The sequence below is a fragment of the Monodelphis domestica genome, chromosome 2 (genome assembly GCF_027887165.1).
Source record: "Monodelphis domestica isolate mMonDom1 chromosome 2, mMonDom1.pri, whole genome shotgun sequence".
Classification (NCBI taxonomy): Eukaryota; Metazoa; Chordata; class Mammalia; order Didelphimorphia; family Didelphidae; genus Monodelphis; species Monodelphis domestica.
This window is the reverse complement of record NC_077228.1, coordinates 209,979,469-209,994,815: the sequence shown is the minus strand read 5'-3', so window position 1 is coordinate 209,994,815 and position 15,347 is coordinate 209,979,469. Positions and strand designations below refer to the sequence as shown.

The 15,347-nt window shown below is 37.3% G+C and overlaps 1 protein-coding gene across 19 annotated transcripts in view; it reads left to right on the top strand.

Moving 5' to 3' along the window:
* The first annotated feature begins 2,562 nt into the window (after window positions 1–2,562).
* The window catches only part of STRADA (STE20 related adaptor alpha), a 39,424-nt gene continuing 26,639 nt past the window's right edge, over window positions 2,563–15,347 (top strand). For 3 of the 19 annotated variants that reach the window (XM_056817066.1, XM_056817063.1, XM_056817076.1), the window contains exons 1-4: window positions 2,563–2,716; window positions 9,865–9,962; window positions 11,809–11,866; window positions 15,312–15,340. In XM_056817066.1, coding sequence (XP_056673044.1) covers window positions 9,927–9,962; window positions 11,809–11,866; window positions 15,312–15,340 — 123 coding nt within the window. In that variant the 5' untranslated portion in view covers window positions 2,563–2,716; window positions 9,865–9,926. Of the gene's footprint in view, window positions 2,833–9,862; window positions 9,963–11,808; window positions 11,867–15,311; window positions 15,341–15,347 lie in introns of those variants that run through there. The other 16 variants (XM_056817073.1, XM_007482557.3, XM_056817075.1 and 13 more) reach the window with 14 other exon arrangements.

Sequence of the window (15,347 nt, the reverse complement as noted above, 5' to 3'; positions counted from 1 at the left end):
TGTAGATCATCAGTTTGTAGGATTGTAGATTCAGAGCCAAAAGAACCTCAGAGGTCATGTTGCTCAACTCATTTTACCAACGAAGACACTCAGGCTGAGGAGGTTAAATGCTTATAACCATATGGGTCATAAATGGCAACCCCAGGATTTTTTTCCACTGCAGTGACATCCACAGAAGTTTTTACAAACATTTTAAGATACCTTCCTCACAATTGTTTGGTTTATCTGGCATTTCTTGAGGTGGTCAAAGTACTTTACATTTTCTCCTTAATTCAGAACATCCTACCAAAGCTGGAAGGGGCCCTCATAAAACATCTCAATACCTTCAGATGAATTCGGTCTAAATGATTGGAAAGAAATAGGTATCACATCAATTTTTAGGGCACTCCAGAAATCCTAGAGTTATGAGATTAAGAGACAACCCAATTCCCATGGCAAGTCAAAATTGAGACAAACTCATTTAAATGATTTCTTGCTGATTTTAGTTTTCTTTTTGACAGCTGCTTGTTCTTAGTCTTGGTTATATCCTTAAAATTATGAACCTTTTAATATTTTGTTCAGAATTATTGTTTACTTTTACCCCCAGAAAATGTATGCCTGTGTTAGGTAGAATTAGTTTTTATTTCCTGTACCAACCCTGAGGAAATAAGATGAAAAATCTTCAATATAAACTTGGGCACACAAAGATATTCTGTACATTAACACTTTCTGTTGATGAGCAAGCAGTCTTCTGCTTCCTGCTTTGTAAATGAGGAATTTGCCTTTATGCTAAATTCCTCATACATGCATGACATAACTTCCTTTCTTTAGTTGTTGAATTTCTACCCTTTATCCCAACTCAGAAACCACCTCTTTAACCAATCCATCCCTGCTCCCTCAGAAAGGATCAAACTTTCCCCTCAGAACTCACATTGCACTCTTATTTTATAACAATAATACAGTTGAGTAAGTCAGGGATCTGTAATTTTATCAGTGTGGATACTCTTCCCCAGTTGATAGATGGGCTTTGAGAGTTGCTATGACTGAAAAATGTATCACTGCAGCCAATTCCAGTGATGAACTTTTCTAAAAGTAGCTCAATTGATTTTCAGATAACAGACTTCACTAAGCTTATATTCATTCAAAGTCTTCCCAAATTGCCCAGTACCTGCTGAAATAATTGTATGTGAAATCAGATGGTCTCCATTCCCTTTAACAAATCTTGTTTTCAGGGTGAGGGGCTAAGATTTTTAAAAGAATTTTTCAATGAGAGGTATAGATTTAACAAGTGTTTTATAGTTTGTACAAAATAGTTTCCTGATGACATCTGTGTGTTGGGTCATGCAAGCTTCCCACTTCAGTACTTGTTTCTTCTTCCTTTCATATAGCTAATAAGTGGGAAAGCCAGAATTCCCACACACACATAGTATATCCCACTGTCTTAACAAACATGACAAAATGTGGTATGGTCTCCAGAGCACCCTTGGAAAACTATAGACCCAGGCCTGGTCAAAACTGAGTCTAGCTTTCAAGGAGGTAGGAAAATAAATATTTTCTCAGGTTGTGAAAGAGGACCAAAACTGAAGGATGATGCAGAATGAGCCTTGCCTCAGGGGGGTGGATGACCCCAGTTATTTAGTGAGTGAAACGATTAGGGAAAAGCTGATGGCACAGGCTTATCCACTATTGTGGAACCCATTGATTGAATGTAAAACTGAGTTTTAGGTAAAATATCCATGAAAAATGTGGATAAGAATGTTTTAGGTTTGCAACCAATTATCCTCCCTGGTGGAGAATGCATGAGGAATTGAGCTTGCCCTTAGGTGCCTTGCTGTCTTCTGAGAAAGCCCACCTACCTACTCCCACCCCCAAGACTGGAATAAAACCAAACAAAGTTGGGTGTCTAGAAAATACCCACTCCTTCCACCAAGCCTGAAGAGACTTGTGCAAATGCTGAAGCTTAAACCCCGAGTTACTCATGAGACTATATAGTGACACTGATATGCTTTATGGCTTGCAAAGCCACATATGCCTGCTCTTATGATCCCTATCGATTCCACTGGGTGAACTCCTGACATACTGGATAGAGTGCGTGTACTGCAGTCATTTTCATCTTTCATGTTCAAATGCGGCTTCAGACACGAGTTGTGTGGCCCTGGGCAAGTCACATAATCTTGTTTGCCTCGGTTTCCTTATCTGTAAAATGAGCAAATAACTAGTATCTGCCAAGAAAAAGTCAGATGGGATCACGAAGTCAGACACGACCGAAAACAACTGAACGAATGAAACCGATTTTATTAATGAAGAACCTCAGACAATAGAGGTTAAATGACTTGCCCACCTATTAATCAAGAGAGGGAGTATTCAGATTTGGGTCTTCAGGACATTTAAATCCAACAGTCCACCAGAACCTGTAGGTAGCACCAATCTACCCATGGGTTTGAAATTAACGCGTTTACGCTGATTTGGGAGGGATATCAGAGAAGCATGCGCAATTTAGGTCGCTGGTTCAGATGTCCCGAGCGGAGCGAGCTAACAGGCCAGGGACAGTCCCACCCCTGCGTAGGTCGGAGGGCAGCGCGGCACTCCGCGTTCCAGCCCCGCCCTCGAACCGAACGGCCTCTAAGGCGCATGTCACGCTACGTCCTCCGCCCCACTCCTCCCAGCAACCAGCCAAGCTGCTACTGCTGAAGAGAAGACCCTAGCGGGACGATCTGAGCGCAGACTTCAGGACCAGGTACCGGCCGGACTGGGCTGCCCGAGGGCCGAGGTGGGGCCCAAGGCTCAGCCTCCCGTCTTCTCCGAAGCCGCCTCCGCCTGAGCCACCTCAGCGGCTGTGTCTGCCTAGCCATGGTCGGTGCCTCCCCTCAGCCCCCATGGCTCCCGTCTCCAAGGGCCTCGGCCTACAGAGAGGAAGGAGTTAGGCCTCCACCCGTGTATCCGGGTCCCGGGAGACGGGATGAGGCCTCCTAGGGACTCGGGACGGGAACTCCGGGGACGGGACGGGAAGGGACGCAGCCGCCACTACGGGGCTTGTGAAGGGGGCACGCCCAAAATTCAGGGGGACCCACACAAGGCGACTCGCATCTCTTCGAGGAATGTCTTATGCCCCCTCCCCAATACAATGGAGGGGGTGGCCTCGGCATCTGGAAGACCAGGGTTAGGAAGTTCTGACTGTGACCCAGACTGACTGTGTGACCCTGGGCGAATCACTTAACTTCTCTAGACTTCAGTCTCTCTAACGTGTCAGTAAAAGAAATCTCTTCCTCCCTAGGAGCTCCTACCCCGTAAAAAATCACTGGTCTACCTCTCTCCCTCCCCAAAATAGCGTTACTGCACTGTGTAATAAAAGTGCTTACATCATACAGAAAACAAAGGAGTTTCTTCCTGTTTCTTCAGGAATTGAACCCAGCATCCTGTACTGTGAGCAACCTTACTTAACCAAACTCAGATTCCTGTGATTACATCCAAGGGACCGAGAATCGGGGAATTTATGCCTAGTTTGTTTGTTTTTGGTATAACTATCCCAGATGGGTGATAGAAACATATCTGTAGTCATCCATTCCCTTTGGGGTATTTAGATAGTTCCTTATTGTCTGATTCCTACTTTCTTCTGATATACAACTATTAAATGTTTTAATGAGGAGGAAACCAAAAAAGAGGTAATTCACCTAAACTAGTCACTTTACCTGCCTCAAATTGGATCCTACTAGTTCATCATCTGTAAGTTGCAGTGCTGCACTAATCAGTTATATTTATATACCAGAGCAGTTTCAAGTTGGCTTAATGAACAGCTTGCATTAGTAGCCCATACAATAAAGAGGATTAGAAAGTAAAAGAATCTCACTATATGTAACTAACACATAGCCAAAACAGGCCTAAAATTTTGTTATAAAAGTCTTCTGCATTCTGTAGCTTGTCAGTCTCACCAGATCCCATTCCCATTTGCTTTACTCATTCTACATTCTTATCCTCTACCACCTGGCTTTCTTACTACTTTCCAACAGTCTGGTTCTTTTATGCTCTTTGCTTTATTCACTTCCTTCTAAAACACAAATGTGGGTGTATCACAAGGCTTAGTTCTTAACCTTCAGTGCTGTATGTCTAGATTATTTGTTCAATCTCATACATTCTAATGGTTTCTACTCAATTCAGATGAATCCCAACTCTACATCTCTTTTAAACTCCAGTCTTACCCCATCTCTCAGTCTGCTTAACATTTCTCCTTGGATATACTGCTGTTAAGACTCCTTCTAGACTTAACTTTCTGCCCATGATAACACCATTCTCTAAATTACTCTGACCTGAAGCCTTGTAATTATCAGAGCCCCTTAGAAATGCAAGTCAAGATAGCTCCTTGTCAGTGGATATATTCAAATGGGCTAGATTATCATTTATCAGGGATGTTAAAGGATTTCTGTATCAAGTGGGAGGTTGGATTGTGTGACATCTAAAAATTCATTCCAGTTCTCTATTTCATTCTCTTGATTAATCCCATAATCTCACATCGAATTATTCACAACATCCTATTAATTCATCTTTACATTTGTAACTCCATTTTATATTCTCACTGCCACTTTCCTAGTCTACAGTTCCCTATCACTTTACACACAAACTGATTCTTCCCTCTAAAATCCATCCTTTCCATTGCTGCCAAATAGGTATACTTTAAACTTCACTTTGTAGATGTCTTTTTTCCTTAAAAATCTGTGGGCGATTCCCCTTTCAAATAAACTCCAAAAAGTATTCAGGATCATCTACAGTTTTTCCCTATCCTTTATTTCCAAATGAATTTCATGTTGCTTTTCTCGACAAAACTACTTCATTCAAACTCTTCTATTGCCCATACATGTGCCATAATACTTACCCACCTCAGAAACTTTTCTTATTAATTTTCTGCCTAGAGCAACCTTCCCTCTCTGCTTTCCTATTTTTTAAGTCCTCCTCCCATCCTTTTTGAAGCCTTACTTAACAACACAATATTTCACTTCTCTAAACCCTATACATAATACCTATTGTCTGTACATCTCATTTGGCAATTATTGCATCCTTAAATGTTTGTATATGTCTGCAAGCATCCTCTCTCCCCAGATTGTAAACTCCAGGAGAACTGGGATTGTTCATATAGCATCGGTGGCATACAATAATCATTCAGGAATGTTTAATAATGATAAGAGGCAAGCAACTTTATCTCTTGAGTTTGGGCACTAGCACAGATGCTGGTTCTTTAAGATTAGCTAGTAACTCCACACCCTTTTAAAATTTAAATGAAAAAACTTCCAATTAGTACTGAATTCAGTTTGCTAGGAATGAATAAATGTATGATAGTATCTTAAGTAAACAAATATATTGTGGTATCTGACATTTGGAGCATTTTAAAGAGTACTTATATTTATATTTTGGAACCTGCTTCTGTCAGATTTTAATAGTACCACTCAGCAAATTCCATAAAATCATAGAACTTTTCAATTTCAACTTATTGCTGTCTTTTTTTTTCACATGATATTCATGTCTAAATATGTCCCTTGCCCCTAACCAAATCAGCATCCTTTGTAACAAAGATTTAAAAAAGAAAAGAAAAAAAAACAATTCAACAAATCTAACACATTGATGTTGTATAATTAGAAAAATTTGGACTCCATCTCCCAGAATTCTTTTCTTGTCCCAAGAATCCTTTTCTCCTTCATTTGTTACATTTGTATGTAAATTTTGGTTACCGCCTCCCTTGCTCTCTTTTCCACATGAGAGGCTGATAGAGCTCTCTCTTGTTTCTCTAGCCTTTTATTTTTCTTTGCTTCAAGTTTTATTATTAATAAATCTTATAAATATAATACTTGGAGTATTAGGTATTAATTTTTAAAATCTACAGTGTCTTACAATGTGTATTCCACCCTCATAGCCTCCCATATCTGCAGTGAAAGAAGAGTACAATTTCTTAGCTCTTTGCTGATGCCAGATTAATTTTAATTACATGGAGTTTCCTTTTTTCTTTTATTCTTTCTCTTTGCTGTGTTGTGTATATTGTTTTTCTGGTCTACTTCACTTTGTATCAGTTCATTTAAATCCTCACATACTTCTCTAAAATCTTCATATTTGTTATTTCTTAATGATATAATAATATTCTATTATAGTCATATACCATGGACTCATTTATTGGGAACAAGAGGACAATAAATAAATCAAAGTACTCTAAAAGGATTTGAAAGTTATGACATTCAATCAGTAGAAGAATTGGGATCCAAGCTGGAAAACAAACATTCTTCCAGAGACTAGCTCTCTCAGACTTAGCTATAGTAATATACATTATTCATCCCTCTGATAACTTTTATTTCTCTTGCCTTTTATGACTAAACTTCTTAAGAAGGCTGTCTGCAATTGATTCTTCTGCCTCCTCTCCTCTAACTATAGTCTGGCTTCTAACCTCACCATACAATCAAAACCCCTTTCTCCAAAGTTAGCAATTACCTCTCATTTGCCAAATCCAATGACCGTTTTCTCATTCCTCATCCTTTGTAACCTCTCTTAAGCCTTTGATACTGTTATCACTCTTTTCTTCTCTCTAGGTTTTCAGGTCATTGTCTCCTGGATCTCCCACTTATCTGACAACTTCTTAGTCTTTTTCACTGGATCTTCATCCAGTTCACTCCCTCAACCATAGGTGTCCCACAGGGATATGTTCTGGACTTTCTTATCTTCTTTCCTATTTCATTTGATGAGCTCATAAGCTACCATGAATTCATTTATCATTTTCATGCTGATGACTCTCAAATCTGTTTGTTCATGCCCAACCTCTCTGCTCACTTCCAGTCTCACATCTCCAACTGCCTATTGACATCTTACACTCAACATGTCCACAACTTAACTCATAATCCCAAACCCTCCTCACTTCCAAACCTGTCAAGAGCATCGCCATCCTTCCAGTCCCCTAGACTCAGTACTTGGTTGTCCTCCTTGGCTTAATCAGTAAATATTTATTAAGTGCCTTCTGTGTGCCAAGCTCTGTGCTAAGCCCTGAGGACACTAAGACAGTCTCTGACCTCAAGGAGAGCACAATTTATTGGAAGAAGACAACAAAAAGAAGCTGAATAGGAAGTGAGAAGAGGAGAGTACCTGGTGCAGGAATGTGATGAAGACCAAGGGAGGGCCTCCCAGACAGGAAACCATGAGATAGCTGTTGTTCTGGTGCAGAACCTCTGTCTCTTCATGCCTCGACTGTTGTATTAGCCTGTTAGATGGCCTGTCACAAGTATATTCCCACACTTAGTACCCGATACTAAGTTGCCAAATGACCAGGTTCATCTGTATCACCCTCTTAGTAAACTCCAGTGTCTCCCTTTAATGTCCAGGATCAAATATAAAATCCTTTATTTGGTGTTCAGAGCCCTTCATAACCTAGCCCCTATTGCTGCCACCTTTCTCATCTTATTCCTACTACATATACTTTGATCCAGGGACACTAGCTTCCATGCTCTTCCTTTAGCAAGACATTCCAATTACCTATTCTGGATATTTTCACTGTCACTCATGCATGGATTGCTCTCCTTCCTTATCTCTGTCTTCTGATTTCTTTCTAACCTCAATTAAAATCTCACCCAGAGAAGCCTTTCCCAATCTCTTTTTGAGAATGATCTTTCCTCTGTTGATCATTTCCTTTTAATTTTGTATGTAGCTTCTTTATTCATAGTGGTTTGCATATTGTCTTTCCAATTAGATTGTGAGCTCCTCAAGGATGAGGACTTTTTGCCCTTTTGGGGGTCTCCAATACTTAGCATAGTGTATAGCAAACAGTAGCACCTCATAAATCATTGGCTTCTGAGGCTGGCCCTACTGATAGCAACACTAGAGCTGGAATGATAGACCAATGATAAATCAAAGTGAAAGAATTTCTGATCTGGAACCAAAGACATTTCTATTAGCTACTTGCTTTTGGCTCATGTATTAAAATTGATAGCAGAAATATACTTTACCTATGTCTATGGGCTTGACCTCTTCTCCCCTTACACTGTGAACAGATGACAAACTTCCATTAGTTTAATTGTCTTGAGATGCTTTGTTTTACTAATAACTTGTTACTGGAAAGTAATAAGGGTAGGTAGGTGGTGAAGTTGGTAAGAACACTAGAGTTGGAGTCAGAAAGACCCGAATTCAAATTCTGCCACAGACACTTACCAGCTGGGTGACCCTGGGCAAATCACTTAACCTCTCATTTTCCTCATCTGCAAATGAGGATAACATTAGTATCTAACTCACAAGGCTATGGTGAAGATCAAATAAGGGCTGTACAAACCATAAGTAGCTTTATAAATGTTGCTCAGTAAAAATTTTCTTCATAATTTGGTTTTCTTGAGTTTTGTGATCTATTTAGTTTTATGTTGAGTCATTTGCATTACAGTGTTTTTCTAACATAATTTTGCCCATAAGTGTGGAAATTATTTTGAAACAAACAAAATGGTGAACTGAAAATTTTTTCCCTTGCTCAGACATTTAATGCAAGGAGGAAAGCATATCCCAATCAGGAAATCACCTATCCCAAACTGCTTATTTTATAGATGATGAAATTGACTTCTCCAAGACCATACTCCTAAAATGCTAACAGCCAATACTAAAATTCAGGTCTCCTGACTCCTGTTTTCTGATTTGCATTTAAAGATTCATATGCAAATAGAATCACAATTTGATGAATATAATGCCCAGTTTTGCATAGTTTAATTTAGCAAACCTTTGTTGAGAGCATACTAAGTGTTGTGCAAAAACTAAAATATAATAATCCCTAGTAGGTTCATATTGATAAATATAATGAAAGATTGAAGATGATGAGGACAAAGGAAAGATCAGATAAGGCATGGAGTGAGAGGACACCAAAAATTTAATGGATCTGAGAAGTTGAGGGGGTCTAATTTACTCTCTGTTTACTGGATTGTTTATAGAAAACAAGTGCCTGGTTTACTGAGTGGTTACAGATTATAGTAAATTCTTAGGGAAGCAGTAACATAGAAGGGATTATTTGCCCATTCAAAACCTTACTTTCCATCTTAGATCAATGTATATTGGTTTTCCAAGGCAGAAGAGAGATTAGAGCTAGGCTGTGGAGGTTAAGTAACTTGCCCAGGGTCACCCAAGTGTCTGAGGTCATATTTGAACCCAGGACCTCCCATCTCTGGGTCTGGCTCTCAATCCATCAAGCCACCTAGCTTTTCCCTGGACTATTCCTTTTCTTAGATTAATAACTTATATCATGTTTTTCATGTCAGGTCATCTTGCCTCTCTACATATTTATACACTTTTTTTTCCCCACCTACAAAGTACAGACAGTTCCTATGAGTATTTTGCCAGTAGAAAATAACTTTACTACTTAAAAGAGAAAAGTTTCATGTTAGACTTTATTTCCACATTCTTCCATAGGAATAGTCATAAAGTTTGGATTTTTTTGGAACAATTTCATTCATACTTGGGCTGTGTAGTTTATTCAAAGCTAGCTAAAATGGAAAAAAGAGGTGAGCAAGAAAGAAAATTATAATGAAGAAATTACACTAACAAGTTGTTTTCATGATGGTTGGTTGGTTGATTATACTAGGGATATTTTTAGTTATGTGAGTAATATGTTAGAGATTGTCATGCACTTAAGTAAATTATATAGTTTCAACTTTTGTTTCCATACAGCTTTTGCAGAAGTTCTGACAGAACTCATTCTTTTGACCACAGTACATTTTGTTTTACTGTCACCATCAGTTCCTCTGCATGGATGTTAGCCACTATAATTTTAGATTCTAGCAAGTTGTATCTCTCCTGCTAGGCTAGTACAGTGACCCTAAGAACAAATGATTAACTGGCATGTTTTTGAAAAGATATTTAACTAATTAAACCTGTACCCTTTTTTGTTTTTAGGTTTACTTGGTTTTTAAAATATTCTTGAAATTGAAGTAGGCCTGCCTACACATTAGGATTCCATGTCTTTTCTTGTAAGTAAACCAGAGCGAATTAGGGTGAGTGTTTCTAGCCTTCTCGCTTTATTCAATATACTTTTGTTTTCTGAAAAGCAGTATTTTATTTTATTTATTTTATTTTATTTTTTAATTAAACCCTTACCTTCCGTTTTGGAGTCAATACTGTGTATTGGCTCCAAGACAGAAGAGTGGTAAGAGCTAGGCAATGGGGGTCAAGTGACTTGCCAAAGGTCACACAGCTGAGAAGTGTCTGAGGCCACATTTGAACCCAGGACCTCCCATTTTTAGGCCTAACTCTCAATCCACTGAGCCACCCAGCTGCCCCCCAGTATTTTATTTTTAAGGAAAACAATATACATAAAGTTGTAATTAGTTATACATGTAAAATGCTTAGAATTATGTTTTTAGAACTTTTAAGTGAAGAATCACAGGTCTAGTAAGTACAGTGGTTCACTTCATGAGAAAATAGTGTGTGATGTGGTTCACTTCATGAGAAAATAGTGTGTGATACATCTTAGGCAAAGCAAGTAGGCAATTCTGTCTCACTGATGTTAGATATATTCAATGATATGAGTTTCTGTCCTTTTACTGTATATGCATTTGTTAATATCATCCTTATCTCCTTCATGGTTTGTTTGTTTTTTCCCTAAATTTCCATGTTTTTAAAAATCAGAACAAGATTCAATTACTGGGACTTTTTTCCCTAGACCATTGTATTAAATTTAAGAGTTCCTATGTCAAAACACAAATTGAAAATTTTTTTCTAATTTGAAACCTAATTCAGTTTTAACCACCTAAACAGATGCTGATCATCCCTTCTGAGAAAACACTTCCATTTTGTAAAATTATCACCCATTTTACTGAAAATTACCTCATTGTCCAGTGATAGAGGGAGGCTACCCATTATGGAAGCTTAATTTTTATAATTCTGCAAATATGCAGTCATTATAAGTAAACCTTCCTGTCTAAAAATTAAGAAATAAATAATTTCAAACTGTAGTGAATATAATTTTTAAGATAAATTTTTAGGTACAGTGATATATGAAATATTGATCTTTGTATCTTGTGGCCACTAGTATATTTCTGAGCCTTACATATTCTTGTTTTTTTCTTTATTTATTTTAATATAAATAGATCAATCTAGGTTTGTCTGTTGTCCAATACATACATTCAATACAGTGTATGTCCCTTATCCAAACTTTTAATATTAGTTCATGAGTGGCATTTAATTTTGACTCTATTCTATTTAAATGTGAGTGCTTTTCCTGTTTCAACTCAGGTTGATTCAAGTAAAATCAAAGGAATGATCAGTAGCCTGGGAATTTTGTCCCATTTTTAATTAGGCTGGTGAAGTAGACTATACTTTTATCCTGTAAGTTTACTCCATATGCTAGAACCCAATATAATGTTTTTGAAACTCTAGCAGAGATAAGTTACACAAACTTGATTCATTTTATGTTATAGAATTAATATAGGCTTGTGAAGAAACTAGTATCTCATCCATTCTTCCACTTGGCATTGAAAGCACTGAGTGTTTGTAATGGAATGGATATTGGAGAGCCTGCGGGTTAGTTTTGTGTCTAGAAAAGACTAAAAACATTCATTGACATTATAGCCCAGGACCATGTGTTTCTGTTTAGAACTTGGCATCAAAACCCTAACCCTAAACCTACTCTAAATATGAAATGAAAGTAATTGAGTAGGCTGTTGTTGTTAGTGAACATAGAGAGAATGCTGAGGTGGCTTTCCAAAACTTTTTCAAAGAAATGAGATTCAACTGAGCTGAATGATTTCTGATTTTGTGTTTTTGTTTGTCTTTCTGATGGCTTTACTATGGATTATGGTTCAAAGAAATACTAATTCTCTTTGGGGTTTTTTTCTTTAGCGGTGGGTCTCGGAAAAATTCATTGTTGAGGGCTTAAGAGATTTGGAACTATTTGGAGGTAAGTATTATGTATAGCCTTTGGTTATTCTTTCAGGGGAATTCTCATTACTTCTGTCTTGAATAAATTTGCAGAAATTGACAATTCCATGGAGAAAACCAGTCATTGGTTATAGTAATTTAGTTTAGCTTTTCTCAGAACTTTTTGATTCTCAAGTTGGTGATAATTACAGACATGAAAAAAACTTGAGGAAATTCTGTAAATATCCTAGAAAATAACCTAGGCCTACTTGAATTATTTTTTAAAAACTAAAGCATGTGATTCTGTTGATATTTGCATGGTTGAGATATCAAGGAAAGAAAAATAAAATGTTTAACTACCTATTCTTTGAAAATGCTGTTATCAGAAAAGAATAGCAATTGTTTTAAATTCCCAAACTCACTAACCAATCCAGCAACTCCCTATCTCCTAGGTTTTAGTCTTTTGGTTTTTGATAGAAACTGTTAAGAATACAAAATATTGTCTCAGCAAAATCATCAAATTAACTTCAACTGTAAAATATTTTTTAGGGGGAACAAAGTTAGGGACCCTTCTCTAGGTTTGACCATTTTAGATATTACCTCTGACAGCCATATAGACAGTTCTTGCTTTACATAAATTCACTTTATATAAATTGCACTTTACATATATTTTGATATCAATCTGCATTCTTAAAAAACACCAATGTTAACTTTATAGTCCCACCCTCCCTCCCTCCCTCCCCTCTCTCTCTTTCTCCCCCCCCCCCCTCCTCTTCCCTTCCCTTTCCTTTCACATCTTCCCTTCCTCTACAAAAAAAAAAATTAAGAAAATGCCATCCAAATGAAAGAAAGCAGGCAGAAAAATAGAAGCAGCACAGCCAGAGTATTGGAGTTTGGCTTGCAACCTCAGGTACTGAGAGAAGAGACCTTTGCTCCCTTTCCAACTTCACATATCCTTGAACTATATGCTGAACCCCTCCCTCCCCTCTAGTCTTCCTCCCTTCCCCACATTCAGGGGCAATTTCAAATCTCAAGCAGTTCACTTATGTAAAGTGAGAACTATCTGTATTTACAAAGTCTCTTTCCTATCTTAATCTTGGATTAAGGGGGGGAAAGTTGTTTTTTTTTTCCCCTTCATTCCTGCGATTGATATATGTCTCAGGAGATTTTGTGCCTTTTTTAGTTCTTTAATGCCTCATTCCTGGTGTCTTTTAGCATCACAAAACATCCCAGTGTCTACTGATTATAAATTTAAAGAGCCAGGTTACCAATTAATTTAATTGATTGATTAATTAATATCCTTAAGTAGTTGAAAAGTCAACCCATGTAGTTTTAGTACTTTATTGCAATGGTGTTACAAATGAAATTGGCTAATATATGATAATTTCCACAAACTGTTATCTAGGACGGTGTCTAGTCTTTAAGGGGCTTCATGAACTTGGATAGGGGACCAAAAACAATTCATCTTTATTTTCTCATACCTTTAACAGAAATTTAGCATTTCCTTCCATTATGAAAAACAATAGTCTGAGAAGGGTTCCATAGGCTTTGTTATACTCATACAAAAAAAAAAATCAAGAATTTTGATCTGGATTAGGTTCTATTTTGGATACAAGTTGAAAATTAAAATGGCTATAGTTAATAAAGCATTCCTAAGTTCTCAGTCTCATTCTCTTTGTCTTTCTGTTCCCATCTATGTATCTTAGTATTTTAATAGAATCTGTAATGAAACTAAAATAACTTAGAACATGGGCACTATGATGATGTAATGTTTTTAGAGATTCCTGGAATTGTTTTAGAAGTGTATCTTATAGTGAATTTAATAAAAATATGCCAAGCTCTATAGGAACTCATTGTCATTGAGATTCAGATCAGTCTATGTATAAAGGAGCATAAACTTTGGCCCAAGTAATTTGTAGAGCTTTTGGTTTTCCAACCTGAAAATTGCTTTAGTAGATTCTGAACCAGATTTCTTTCTCTTTTCACCTGTTCCCTACATTTAGAGAGGTTGGTGATGGTTTCCAGACTTTAACTTTGAATATAATTTGTTATTCTTGGTCAAGAAAGCAAAAATCCCAATACAGTCTGTCCCCTGTTCTTAATTCCTCTCCACCCTTTATGAATGATTAAATATACACTTTACTGTATTATGCAGTCAGATGTCAGAGGCTTTACTATTTAGATAATGTGCTGGAATACTCCTAGTCAGAGGCAGCTTGGCAATTACATTAAGGTTCTAAGGCTAACAAATAGTGCTTTATAATTTAAAACCATTTTAATCAGTTTTAGAGAATGGAAAAATCTAAGGAACAGAAACAGACTTGATTTGCATATAATCTGGGGTTATTGGGAAGGACCAAGTTGTTAAAAAAAAAACAAAACTTTTTTAATCTGGCGCTTTTACCCTATGGGTGCTTGACCTTGGGTATAAGTTTTAGCTAGAATAGTAATTACATTAATATTGCCATTCTGCTAATAACAAGAATGTTGTGGATAGAGAAGTCAGAAAGATCTGGATTCAGCTCTTGGCTCTGGTATATACTAACTATATAGAATAATGTATGAACATAGGAAATCATTTAATTTTTCAGTGTTCTGGGCACCTAGTTGGTTAGTGGAGGCAGACTTTACACTTCAAGTTCTACATACTAAGGAAGTCACAGGTCTGAACAGGAAAAAAAAATTGCTAATTATTATTATTATCACCAATTGATAAGCTAGTTGGTTATCTAGAAAATGCAGGGGAATACAAAGCAAAATTATTTTGCTACTTTTGCAGAAAAATGAATAATCATCGCCATAGATATCTTACTTAATAGTCTCTTATTTTAAGGGAATCAGCCTTCCAGTGCAGAATAGTATCTTTAAACTAACCCAGGGAGTTGGCTCTGGGGATTAACAGAGATTAACTAAACAGCTCTCTGTATGTGAAAATGAATTGTTGGAGGCAGCTAAGTGGCTCAATGGATTGAGAGCTAGGCCTAGAGACTGAAGGTCTTGAGTTCAAATTTGGCCTCAGACACTTCCCAGCTATGTGATCCTGGGCAAGTCACTTAACCCTCATTGCCTAGCCCTTACCACTCTTTTGCATGGAAACCAGTACAGACTATTGATTCCAAGATGGAAGGTAAGGGGTTTTTTTTGTTTTTTTTTTAGTTAGAAGAAAATGAATTGTTGCTTAGTATGTGTTTATTCACCGTGGGCCAGCTGCTAGAAGGAACCACTTGTGCCAGTGATAAACAAGACTGAAGCAAATAAGAAAACACAAAGTAGATGGTCCAAGTTTCCAAAAGCAATAATTTCACATATAAATCTTATCTACAGCATTTCTGTTCTCTGTGTATATGTCATGTAACATTTTCTTGTAATGACATTTAAGTAGTTTGTATTAATAAATGTAATCTTAAGTTCAGTAATTATTCTTCTGAATGTGCATATCTCTTGCCAAAAACCAAAAAAGTCAACAATTAATTTCTCTACTCCAGAGCAGCCTCCGGGTGACGCTCGGAGAAAAGTAAGTG